General features: G+C 39.1%; 1 protein-coding gene across 1 annotated transcript in view; it reads left to right on the top strand.

Annotated features, from left to right (window-relative positions):
* NIBAN1 (niban apoptosis regulator 1) overlaps nucleotides 1-13158 on the top strand; it is a 148922-nt gene that overhangs the window by 52934 nt on the left and 82830 nt on the right. The window contains exons 2-3 of the mRNA XM_028121575.2: nucleotides 8628-8758; nucleotides 11524-11655. Of these exons, the coding sequence (XP_027977376.1) occupies nucleotides 8628-8758; nucleotides 11524-11655 (263 nt within the window). The remainder of the gene's footprint in view (nucleotides 1-8627; nucleotides 8759-11523; nucleotides 11656-13158) is intronic.

The raw sequence follows: 13158 nt of genomic DNA, 5'->3' as shown, positions 1-13158 counted from the left end.
AATGAGTACTTTATCTGGCCTTGTAAATAGTTTCAAAAAGTTAGCTGGCCTACAGAAATGTTGACTAGTTTATGAAGTTCTTCTGGACCCTCCCAAGCCTAGCATTATCATCTTTCATTTTCCTAGCCAAGTCACTCCTACTTATTGTTACCCATATCCCCAGACTAACAAAACAAAGCATATCTGGGCTCCAAACATGGTTCTCTAAAAATGCACTCTTTCTTTTTTTACACCAAAAGCATAGATTCTTGAGCGAGAAGTAGAAACTGTAATAGCAAGCATTTCAAACAAATATACTTCTGTGTGGGGAAAAGAGAAGAATGAAGAAAAAAGACGGAATATCACTGGGAAAATAAAAAAACCTGAAAAAGACACCAGAACCTATTGTGTTGGAAGGGAAATCACTTAGTAAAATTCCTCGGCTTGTTGCCTGGTTTATTTTAAGTCTAGCCTGACTTCTTTTAGGTACATATTGTGTTCATTTACATGGCTGCAATCTGAAAGCAAAGAATATTTTCAGGATTCTGGAATAATCTGAGAGCCTCTGATAAAATATGTGCAGATAATTTTAATGACTATAATTAGACTCCAAAACAGCAAAGGAAACCTCATTCCTTCTTTCTTTCTTTCTGAATTTCAGTTATATATTTTCTTCAAAACCAAAAAGTTTGTCTAATGGGCAGCCATGATTCCTTCTGAATTCATAGTTCTTGTGATGCTTTCTGAAAAAGTAGCTGTGTCAGATTGGTTTAATTTTCTCTTTCACACGCTTTCCTCTCGTTTTTATGAAGAAAAAGACAGCCAATCTGCAGCTTCCTTTGGGGACATTACAGCTTAGAGAAGTGGCAAAATAAACAGGATTTATTCTCATCAGATGTGTCATGGGAAAATTGGAGGCATGCTGTGAGATAATGGCAAAATAATCTTGAAAATTTCCAAGCGCGTTTTCCAAATGAAATGGAAGAAATTTAAAGTTAGCTTCTGCCTAATTATGGCTAAAGAAAAATGTGTACATAAAAATATGGTCATATATATATCTTCCAACAATACTATTATAGTTTCTTCCTCTAAAAAAAAGAGGAGGGCAGACTTAAGGTCCTACAGTTCTAGAAAGCTGATCTCTGGAATAGCTGACCACAGGGGTTTTTAATTTTTCCATAGAATAAGGTAATGGGAATTACAACATATAATATGGTAGTGTTTTTTTCCCTTTCTTAGTGTCTCCTTCATTTCTCTTCTATTAACCTGTGAAGGTATTTTCTACTAAATGCCTAGTGCAGGTGAGCACCTTAATTTATTTCAGTGCTGTGGTCAATTGTAGAAAACATTGTTTTTGTTTCTGGTGCTAACCTTAAAACCGCCCTTTATTCTACCAGCAAAAGATGGGTTTATTCAGGAATAACAGAGAATTACAATCTGGGACAAGCAAGCTACAGCAAAACCCTAAGCAAATCCACACGGAACAAAGGAGAGGAATGCTCTTTTACAGAGGAAAAGGGGAAGTTGGGAAGACTGTTATAAACAAAAAGTCCATTGGAGTAAACTGGGAGTTCTAAGTATAGTGGTTTTTCATTGGCTGAGTTGTGACTTTCCCTCATTGGCTGGGCTACTGCAAGGGCAGGAAAGCCTTTCTTCCTCCTGCTGGGAGAATGAAGGCTATCCACCAACAAGCAAGGTCCATCTCTTCCTGTTGGATTTACAATTGAGGAAGAATGGTAGGGCATGAGAGCTCCCCCTGTGGAATGTCCTGACTCCATTTCAGTTAGGTTTTCATTTATGATTTTCACACTGTTGACCCAGTGGAGTTGGTGTCTGGCCCTTTATGGAGCATCTGTAAGTACATGGGGATTCACTGAATGTCCTTAACAAGCCAAGCTTTGTGGCCATGGTAAAGATACGGGGCCTGCTTTTAGAATAGGGATTGCAAAAGATTGAAGGTTTTTAACAGTCCAAGGACAAGTTATATCGCAAGCCCAACTCAGAGTTTTGGATCTCTGTGAGTGTGCGTTTGGAAATGAGGAAACCATTCTTTGTTTATCCCTAAGCCTGTCTGTTTTCTATCCAGATGCTTTCTCAATCTAGAGAGGGTCCTGGCATGCCTTTGAAATATTTCATATAAGCTCTTGTGAGTGTTTGTTTTGTTTCTCTTCTGTGGATTAATGTCTGAAGTAAATCACAGAGAACATAAGTGGTTTATATGTCTCTAGTTTTTAGCACGAAGTAGAGTTTCTGCCAGGTAAGCTTCAGGGAGTTGATGGGATTAAGGCTCCCCTTGAAGAATTTTTTACTCTTCCTATAGAGTCTGTTCAAAAACTTATCACTCAAGCACCAATAATAAATGTGCTTAAACACACACACACACACACACACACACACACATACACTATTTAGTTCAATTATGGAGAATCCAATTTATCCCCATTCTCTAAGGCATTTACTAGAAGAGAGAGTCCTTGGGCATTATTCTGTGTAATTAGATTTTTGCACCTTTGTATTGTGAATTGGGATTTCTGAATTTTCCACCCTAAGGTGCAGAATGATGATGCTCAGAAGCCTGAGACTAAAGCTGATGTTGTAATTCATCAGAATTTTTTAAACTTTTATAATTTGAGAAACTCTGGGGAAAATAAACAATAGTGGATATTATACTCTATTTTATAAATATTAAATATTTTATTTTTTAGAGCGACTTCTCTTGTTCCTCCAAATTAATCTTCACCAGAAACCTCAACAGTTTTTAAGAAACTGTGTCAAAGGCTTACTTAATCCTCTTCTCATGTGTGGATTTGGATCAGTTTTGGAGAAATAGCCACTTTGTTAAAATAAATCCATTTTTTTTTTTAATTTTGTATTTGGGGCACCTGGGTGGCTCAGTCAGTCAAGCATCTGCCTTCCACTCAGTTCATGATCATGAAGCCCTGGGATCAAGCCCTGTGTCGGGCTCCCTGCTCAGTGGGGAGTTTTCTTCTCCCTCTCCCTCTGCCTCCCACCCCAGTTGTTCTCTCTCTCTCTCACAAATAAATAAAATCTTCAAAAAATTTTTTTTGTATTTTTCTTATTCATAGTAACAATAAATATGCAACATTTGAAAATAGTGATTTTGAGGGGTAGTATAGGAAACAACAATGATGAAATGTTAAATAAAACTGGATACAAAATATAATATTCTCAACTATTTAAAAAATATAAAAATGTTTAGAAGAAAATATAGCAAAGATATGTTTGGATTTTTTATATCTTTCTGTACTTATGAGTTATTATTCTAAAAGTATTTGAAGAGGGAGGAATCTGTGTATTTCAGAGAAGACTTTAGAATATATTATAGTTATATTGACACTACAAATGATGGGAAAACTAGGAATAATCCACTATAAATAGTATCTTTCAAGAAAGAAAACTAATGATAAAGACTAGATTGGAGTTGAATTACTACAGAACTGGAAGGTTAACAAAGTAACTTCTAGGATAAAAAATACACAAATCTTTTAGGTTGTTCAGACTTCATGTAAGTTTTACCGCATGTAAGACTTCATATACTTCCCATGATTGCACGTTGGTCAAGAAAAACAAAGGAAGGCTTTTGTTTGTAAATAATTCCCCACATATAATTTCATGGACAAAATTCATATTAAAGCTTAAAAGGAATTAATCAGTAAGTCTGATTTTTTTAAAAAACAAATGAGTTGAGCTTTGAGTGTATATTTTTAATAATAAATAGTTGAGGGGCACCTGGGTGGCTCAGTCAGTTAAGCATCTGACTCTTGGTTTTTGGCTCAGGTCATGATCTCATGGGTCGTGGGATTGTAAGATCAAGGTGAGTATAATCGGGCTCTGCGCTTACGGAGAGTCTTCTTGAAAATTCTCTCCTTCTGCCCCTCCCTGCCACTCACTCGCTCACACTCTCTCTCTCTTTCTAAAAAAAAATAAAAAAAAATAAATCTCAAAAAAAATATTCGAGTGAGAACTGTGCATTTCTCCTTTCTGGGGACATTGGCATGGGTTTCAAGATTATGATGCATTGTACTTGGCTTTACTCTTAAACATTTACTCAGCCATTCTTTCATTCATTCAACAAATATCTGCCGAGTACACAAATACAGTATATCCTTGGAGAAGAGATAAAGTATATTTAAACAGCTGTAGCAAAGTGGAGCACAGTTTTGGAAGAACACAAAAGAAGGTGAGATTGTTGGGGAGAACCAACTTCTTTTTCGGATGGAAGCGCCATCTGGGCTTGAAGGATCTGAAAGTGGCTGGCAGAGCATTTAGGGCGAGAAAGGAGGGGTGAAGGCATGAGCATGTACAGGGGGCAAGGTAGGAGTAGGAGAGGTAGGAAATCAGGACAATTGGGGCCAGATCACAGGGCCTTTGGCACTGGGCTAAGTGGTCAGTACTCTGGGCAATGGGGAAACTGTTGAAGGTTTTTATGAAGGTAGTGACATCATCTTGTAGCAACCTGTCAAATGAAACTTGTCAGGCCAGGACCCAGAGGACTGTAGCTTTCTGTACTGACCATGAGGTTTTCAAGAGTTCCCTGGAAGCATTAAGCGTAAGACCTGGTTCTCAAGGACAATTCCCCACTCTAACATCTGGGCCTTGGTAACCTGTGCTCCTTTCTGGTGAGTGGGGCCGTGGTGGCCAGCTTGGGCTCAGCCTCTCATGTTCTGCTCCATCAGCCCTGGACTCACTCTGGCCAATCCCCAGGACCTGCCTCTGCCATACTGACCAAGCTTTGGCTTATTTCCCATGCCCCCCACCCCCCCAGGATCTCTGTATCAGCATTGGCATTCCCCATCTCCCGCTCTGGTTTTGACTTTTCTTGTTCCTCTTTTAGAGCTGAGAGCTAGCACTTTTGTTGTTGTTTGTTTGTTTATGTCCCCCCTGTGATACTGAGGGCAGATTAAGAGACTTTTACAGTGTTGAAGGTGTGCTGGTTGGGATGGGGCCAAGGGGGTGGGTCAAGAAATATTGTAGGAAGAGAAGGGACAAGATCTGATGATTGCTGATGATTGAATACGAGCACAAAGGAGAAGGAATCAAAAACTGAAATCGTACAGTTTTTCAGGCTGTACGAATTCAAACAGCTTTAAGGGGGCCAGAAGATGCTTTTCTGACTTTTACAATATCAAACTGAACCTAAGTGTTATAGACAGAGCTGTTGAAGAGTGTTCTTTCAGCTTTGGTACTGATTAGCCTGAAGCGTGTTATGAGCAGCTTGGTTGAGTTAGTTGTACTAACACAATGCCCCACACAGGCTGCAATTATTGAGTAGGACTGGAAGAAATATACCTATGCGGAAAATGTGGAAGAAGCCTCCATTGGTTCTAGTCTTTCTATTATTGATTAGCCTATTTTTAGTGAAAAAAAGTGCTCTCTTTTACAATTTAGGAAAAGGAATGTGATACTAAATCGCAGCAGGGGTTGAGGGGGCAGGGGGAGGATGAAGGCAGTTCAATACTCAAGAATATTGAAAACTGGAAAACAAGCTGCTTTTGGCTAAGGTTATTTTATGTGGTGTCTGTGGGCTGATCCACTTATTGAAATATTTTCATAGTGGAATATTAAATACTAGTAATAATAGTCAAAATTTATTGAGCAACTAGTGTCAGGCAGTACTCTAGGCACTTTTTTACCTACAGAATAATATCTCACTTAATCTTCACAAAACCAGTGAAAATGGGCAATTTACCCATTTTACGTGAGAAAATTGAGGCTCAGGGAGAGAGAGGCTCAATGTAACACAGTAACTAACTCATGCTTTTCACTCTGGTTCATTAATACCAATGTTTTATTTAGATGGTTTTCATTTAGGAAGGTACTGAGGGTCCCGTATGTGCTGGTAAGTGTTCCTGAAACATCTGTGAAAATGTAGGTTATGTTTGTTTCAAACCTGCAATGAGTGGGATACTGAACAGCCGTTCGGTATGCAGCTGGGCAGGATGACCCCAGTTGAAGAGTTACACAAGACAGCCTGCTTTTATCTTCTCCCTGATTCCTTAATTCAGCTTCAGGACCTTCCCCTGGCAGTTGGCTTGGGTGCTCATCACGATTATCATCATTGATTTAATTACTATTGATTATTGAGCACTTTCTATGTGCCAGCTACCATGCTGAGCAGTTTACTGCATTATTTCATGAATAACTACAATAACACTATGAGAATGCTCCTCTTGTCTTCATTTTATATGAGGGGAATTAACTTGCATAAGGTCCCACTGCTGGTAAGTAGCAGAGATGGCATTCAAACCCAAGTCTTTCTGACTCCAGAGTCCATCTTCCTAACCAAAGTGTATTTTGCCCCAACACTAGGCTTTTCTCTAAATGTCAAGATCTGGACTTCGGTGTTCCTATATTTGGGTTTAGATAGGCTTACTCTAAAATCTAGATACCTTTTGAGAATCGCTTTAGGTTCTTTTCCCCCTAGAACTTATGATATTTTTAGCTGTTTCATTCACATTTTGAACCAGTCATTAGGTTAATTACCAAAGGAAGCTGTAATCCCTTTCTTATAAATGCTGCCTGGTGGAAGATGTGTTGCTACTCAAATTACAGAAGCATTTTTCTCATACACTGGGAGGGAGTGGTGGCATCGTAACACCTCTGTAGAAACAGGGCATCCTTGGGTGAGGCTTTGTGATGTGGCAGGAAATCAAGTTTCAAAGCTTTGTAGAGCTCATCATAAAATGGCATCCACCTTCTTTCATTTAAATCCAAATGCTTGCAGGAGTGCAAAAATTAGCATCATAAATTAGCAGGCTGCTCTTCTGTTAGACAAAATAGTGGTCACTTGGTCCCAAAGGGCAAATTTTGTTAATTGTTTATATGTTTTGGTGATGTGACACTCATTCTTATTGTGGGAATTCTTAAAGATATCCTACTCCTATGTAAGAAAATTATAGACAAGGATCTAGAATTTTATTTCTTATGCACTATATAAAAGCTAATAAAAATATTAACCAATTAGATAATTATAAAGCCTGAGTATATTAAAGTATTATGCAAATACTGATTAATAGTCATACCATGGACTCACAGAGCAAGCAAAAGCATGCCTGATTCAAATTATAGGAGCTTTTATTTGCATTTGTACAGAACCTATTATTAATGGGTCTCAAAGCACCTTTCAAGTAATAGTTATTAAAGCCCATAAATATGACCCAAAAATGTCATTTTATTGAGGGGAATAAGCAAGAATTCCCTTTTACCTCAAAAATAGTATGAGATTGAAATGCCTGAGATAAAGGAGGATTCTTCATATAAAGGGATTACTCATACACTATGGGTCTTTGGCTGCTATGAATTCAAGGTTCTCATATTGAATATCTCAATCTATGGGGTTAGAACTCTTCACTTATTTTTGAAATTTTACATGCACAATAGCTCCAAACAGATCTTGCCGGTATGTTATATTTTAATATTTCTCTGTGACTATATCAAATTTGAAAACAAAAATTATGCCAAGTTCACATGAAAGTATTTAAAAATATTTTGGAATGTCATATCAGGTTTATTTTTTCTCAAGATAATATCTTATTCCAAGGACTAACAGTGTGTGAGCACAGTCAGTGGGACCTGTGTTTATTTCTCTACTTTGTAGCAAGTCCTTGACAGGTTGTGAGGATTTCTAATCTGTCTCAGAATATTCCTTTGCCCTTCCTCCCCAATTTCTTTTTCTCCTTTCCCTCCTTTGCAACTTCCCTACTCTCTAAAGCTAAGCACAGGTTGGAAAAGCTCAAGAATATTCCTAGTGTCTGACTCTCCCTCTTCTTCCATCTTGAGTCCTCCAACTGCCCCCTTCCCCACTGTGATTGATCCTAAGCTTTATTTTCTTTTGGTGCTGAGAGATCATAATGCAGTTGCTGGTCACTATTGGAAGACAGCTATACTCATGTTTATACTTCAGTGTCATATAGTTTCCAAGAAAAGTATGGACTAGTGAGCACCTTCCTTTATAGTTAGGGACACTGGAGCCTGGAGAGAATGAAGGACTCAACTGAGGTCATCCAGCTGGTTTCTGTCTCCCTGGAATTGGGACCACAGCTCAGGTCTCTAGACTCTTAAACCAAAGCTTTTCCCTCTACCTCATAGTAATTGTATAAGGCTTTGAGTCACACAAAAAATTTACCCAGAAACACAGGGGGCAGAACTAGAAGAAACAGTTTGTTGATTTTATCCAGGGCTGTGGGTCAGCAAGATGAGGTGGAGTCTCAGGGGTCTGAAGAAAAACAGAATATTGTGTGTGTGGAGTTGAAATGGTGGACCCTGGGATTATTGTGTAAGAGTTGGGTGACTGGAGGTAGAGGGGGATGAAGAGCAAGTTGAAGTGGAGAATCGGGTAAGGTAGAATGGTAGTTGTAGAAAGATTTAGAAGGATGGCTGAGTTTATGGCCTTGGTAATGTGAAAATTTCTATCGGTTACTGGATGGATGGTCCTTAGGGATAGTAGAGTCTCTCAGGATGATGTCAGGGAGAGGGAGAGATAAAGGCACGTATGGCATGTTACAAAGTTCTCAGGGAATGTGAACTCACCACAAATCCCTGGGAAACAGTGGTCTTAGAGGGGTAGATATGTGTCTATTCTGTAAGAGATGCTGTATTTCTAATTTCTAATTTTCATATTTTTCTAGGGAAAACTGAGGCTACTATCAAAAACTTCAGTCCCTACTATAGTCGCCAGTACTCTGTGGCTTTCTGCAATCATGTACGCAGTGAAGTAGAACAGCAAAGAGATTTAACATCACAATTTTTGAAGACCAAGGTAACTATGGACATTTGGTTGACATTTTCTCCCACTGAAGAATGCTTTATAACTCATCATATTTCTGAAATAAACAGTAATTTAAATGGCAGTTTAAAAAAATCTGTTCTCAAATCATTTCATGGTCAAAAAACTCTATCTTCCTAGAAGTTAGAGTGTATGGTTTCTTGTTGTTGATGTAATCCATATAGAAAGAAAACTAGTATGATCCAATTTTATTGTTTTTCCCACATGATGCTTTAATATCAGGAAATTTGACTTGCTGTAGTGAAGTTCAGTTTTTAAAAAGTCATAATTTTAGTGTCTCATATTATGGGCATTTTTGTTTTGGTCATTGATTAAATATGATTTTTTTCTTCGAGTCCCCTGACTTATTCTTTTTCCTTTGCTCCATGATAATAATTACCCACAACCTCAACACATATTCATTCATTGACACCTACTATGTGTCAGGCCCTATTCCAAGAATTGGGGATCAAGACAAATTCTCTGCTTTCCTGTATATATTTAAAAGTAGGAGACAGTAAACAAATAAAGAAACAAATATCAGGTGATATCAGGTCATAATAAATACTCAAAGAAAAATAAAGCAGGAGCCTTATTTTAGAGAAAATGATCAGAGAAGCCCTCTGTGAAGATGAAATCTGAGCGGGAACTGGAGTGAAATAAGAGTAGGCTGTGCGAATATCTGCGGGATTTGGAACAGTAAGTGCAAAGGCCCTACAGCAGTCATAAGCACATCAAGAAGGCTATGTGCTAAGAGCAGTGCGAGCAAGGGAGAAAGGATGATAAATGACTACAGAGTGAAAGGGAAGGACCAGACCATGGAGGAGCTGTAGACCATGATAAGGGTCTTTATTTGTAAATATGAAGAGAAGTTATTGGAGGATATCAAATACAGAGTAACTTGGAATTTTCAGCAATCTCTCTGGCCTCTCTATAGTGAATAGACCATGATGAGGGATAAGAGGGGAACCTGGAGACGGGTGAGGAGGACACAGTAGCAGTGCAAGAGAAGAAGGGTGAAGGCAAGTTGGATGAGGGTGGTGATGGTAGCAGTTGTGAGGAAAGGTCCAAGTCAAAATGGACCTGAGATAGAGCTGCTGGAACTTGCTGATGCGTTGGATAGACGTTATAGGAGAGTGAAAGTCAGGGATGACTACTGGGTTTTTAGCCTGCGCAAATAAGTACATGGAGTTGTCTTTTACTCAGAAGGAAGGGTCCGAGGTGGGTGGGAATCACATGTTCCCTTTTGGCCATGTAAGTTTGAGATGCTTATTTGACATACACCTGTGGAAATAGTGAATAGGTAATTAGTTGACATTTGGAGACCAGGAAAAGAAGGATCCAGCGAGATGGATTGATAAGAAATAGCCTTGCAGGAGGAGAAAATCAGGAAAGAGGAATGTGCCAGAAGGCAAATAAAGAAGGGCTTACAAGAAGGAGGGAGTGATAAATGGGTCAGATACTGCTTAGAATTTAAGTTGACCAATAGATTTAGCAGCATGGGTGTGTAGGGATAACTGAGTGTCATTCCCATAAAAGAGTGATTCTCACAATGTAGGGAGCTTGTTAAAAATGCAAAGTTTGGCCCACACCTCCAGAGATTCTGATATAGTAAGTCTAGGGTAAGGCCACATTTTTAACAAGCGTATCAGTTGATTTGAGTGGCCCAGGTTAAAAAAAAAATGCTGCACATAGAACTATAAAGTTCAGCCTATATATGGGTTCAGTCTCATTTAAAGAGAAGAGTGAGATCCTCTCTTACCTGTTAATAAAGCAAGATAGGAAACGGCCTCTTTTATCTGTCAGGATAGAATAAATTCAGAAGGCAATTTAGTTCATCCCTTAGCCAAGTCTTAAAAAGATTACTGTATCTGTCTTCTCCCTATGCTTCATGTAAATTTTGCTTGAAGGTGGAGGGATACGTTTCTAAAAGCACTTTGATTTTTTTTAATAAAGGGAAAAGAGATATAAATTCAGTGACACATGAAAGACAGGAGGCCCATTCCTGTATTTTGAGATAATACAGGGATTTTACCATGAGACAGGATGGGAGTTATTCCTTACACAGTTAGCCCAAAGGGAGACCTAACTAAGAATCTAGTACAGACTTCCCTATAGCACATATGTCATCAGGGTTAATAAGAAAGCCTCAAACTTTTACTTAAGTAGAAAGGTAGAACTGCAGTTTGCTGGCTAGCCTGCTTGTTCTTCAACCAGAGGGTAAACACAGTCTCTTTGAGGAGCATGCACACGGGGCAAGGGTTTACAGTCTGGGTCCCCAGGGCTTTTAGATCTGGGAAGACCATTGAACATTGACCCTCAAGCCTGTACCTGGAGGTATGGTGGATACAGGAGCAGCCTATTAATTCTCCTGTTTTCAGGGATATTCACAGTGTTGGGGTATACAGCCACAATTTACACTTACCTACCTCTTCTAGAGTTTATCAACGATCCTTAAGTGACATGTATACAAGGCACAACCTTATTCCTACAATCCCTTCTACCATCCGCTTCTCTTTTTGTAAAATAATGGAGGGAAATGAAAGTCACAAACATATCAATAAGACAAATATTTGCATTTGGTCAGAGGGAGCAGGAAGGGAAAGTATGGAGGGAGGTGGGGGAAGCCACAATTTCCCCAGAATCTCAGCACAAGATAGTTTCTGAAAACATTCCTTGAACTCCCGCGGATAGACTTAGTGATAGCATGCTATGTTATCTTTTGTTGTCATGATTAATGATATTCACCTTCTTTAAAGCCACCATTGGAGCCTGGAATTGTTCTGTATGAAGCAGAGCTATCACAGTTTGCTGAGGACATAAAGAAATGGAAGGAGCGGTACATTGTGGTCAAAAATGATTTTGCTGTGGAGAGCTATGAGAACAAAGAGGTACGATGTTTCCTTGTTTGTAGTGGTTCTTGCAACATTCTTCAACATTGGCTGGGTTGACTGATATGCCCCCTCCTCTGAGACTGATTCCTTCAATAAGCACTCACTCATGCAGCTACTCACTTCAGTTAACATGTTTACTGAATGCCTATGATATGCCAAGTGTTATAGAAGGTTCTGAGCCTCTAACAGAAGATGAAACAGATGCTTGCAGCCCAGCAGGCAAGATAGATTTGGAACGAGTAATTGCAAGGGAGTGTGAAAATAGGTTACACCAAGTGACCAGTGCAGGAGCCCTTCCTAGGATCATTCAGCTTCAAGGTCTTTTTCAGTCACTGCCCTCATATCTCTCCCTCTTGGCTCAATGTCTCCATGTCTTCCTACTGGTAAGCCTCCTATGTGACAAGCGGCTGAGAAGTTACTTAATAAGACTATGACTGCATTTGCATGGGTTCCTAAAAATTCAAACATTTCAAGACTTTATTCTACTTACAGATTTTTTTCATTTAACTTTTTCCTGGTTATCATATGATTTTTCTGTAAAATCATTAGATGGCTATCTAATACAATATGTCTGCAAACTCTGGAGAAAATGAGGTCATGTATAAAGTGCCTAGCACCTGAGAGGACTTCCGTTTTTGTTGGTTCCCATTTCTCTCCCCACATGGTGAGGTCATTTGGTCTAGAGGAAAAAACACTGGGCAGTGAATTGGGAAAATGAAAGTTTAGGTTGGGCCTCAGTTACACCAGAGAGTGAGGCTGAATGATCCCACTGGTTCCTTCCCGATCTTGCACTGTACACATTTTTAGAGTACATAGATCCTCAAGCTCCTTTTGGAGTGAATGTTTATCAGTTAAAGGTGGTACCAGGTTTAAAACTCTGCTTTCTTGACTCCAAGTTTAAGAACAGTCAGGACAACCTCCATGGATACTTGGAGTAATACCTCGGATGCTAAAGCATTAGGAAGAGGCTTCAGATTGACAAGTCAATGTGCTTCCTTTCCATTTCTGATGGGAAATAGAAATAAAATACAGTTTGAACTTATTCCACAGGCTACCAGGCAAAGTTGAAGTGCTCTCCTGGGTAGTCTTATTCAACATTCATTAAGCTAATATCTTCTCTGCTTATCTATATCAGGACTTTATTCAACACTTGATTTGCTCTCAGACGCAAATTATCAATGCACTACATACAATAATGATAATGATAATAAATCACCTCAGGGGTACCTGGGTGGCTCAGTTGGTTAAGCATCTGACTTCTGCTCAGATCACGATCCCGGGGTCCTGGGACTGAGTCACATGTTGGGTTCCCTCTCTCTCTGCTCCTTCTCCCACTCGTGCTCTCTCTCTCTTTCAAATAAATAAATAAAATCCTAAAATAAAATAAATCACCTCATTTTGTATGGCACATTACAATGTTCTGTCAGGGAAGCTTGAGAAGAGGCAGTAGAGCATAATGGTTAATATAAGGTGCTTTGAATCACACCTTTGCCAGTTACT

The sequence above is a fragment of the Eumetopias jubatus genome, unplaced genomic scaffold, assembly GCF_037043125.1.
Source record: "Eumetopias jubatus isolate StellerSeaLion01/CBP00866 unplaced genomic scaffold, mEumJub1_p1.0 scaffold_12, whole genome shotgun sequence".
Lineage (NCBI taxonomy): Eukaryota > Metazoa > Chordata > Mammalia > Carnivora > Otariidae > Eumetopias > Eumetopias jubatus.
This window is presented reverse-complemented; position numbering and strand designations above follow the sequence as displayed.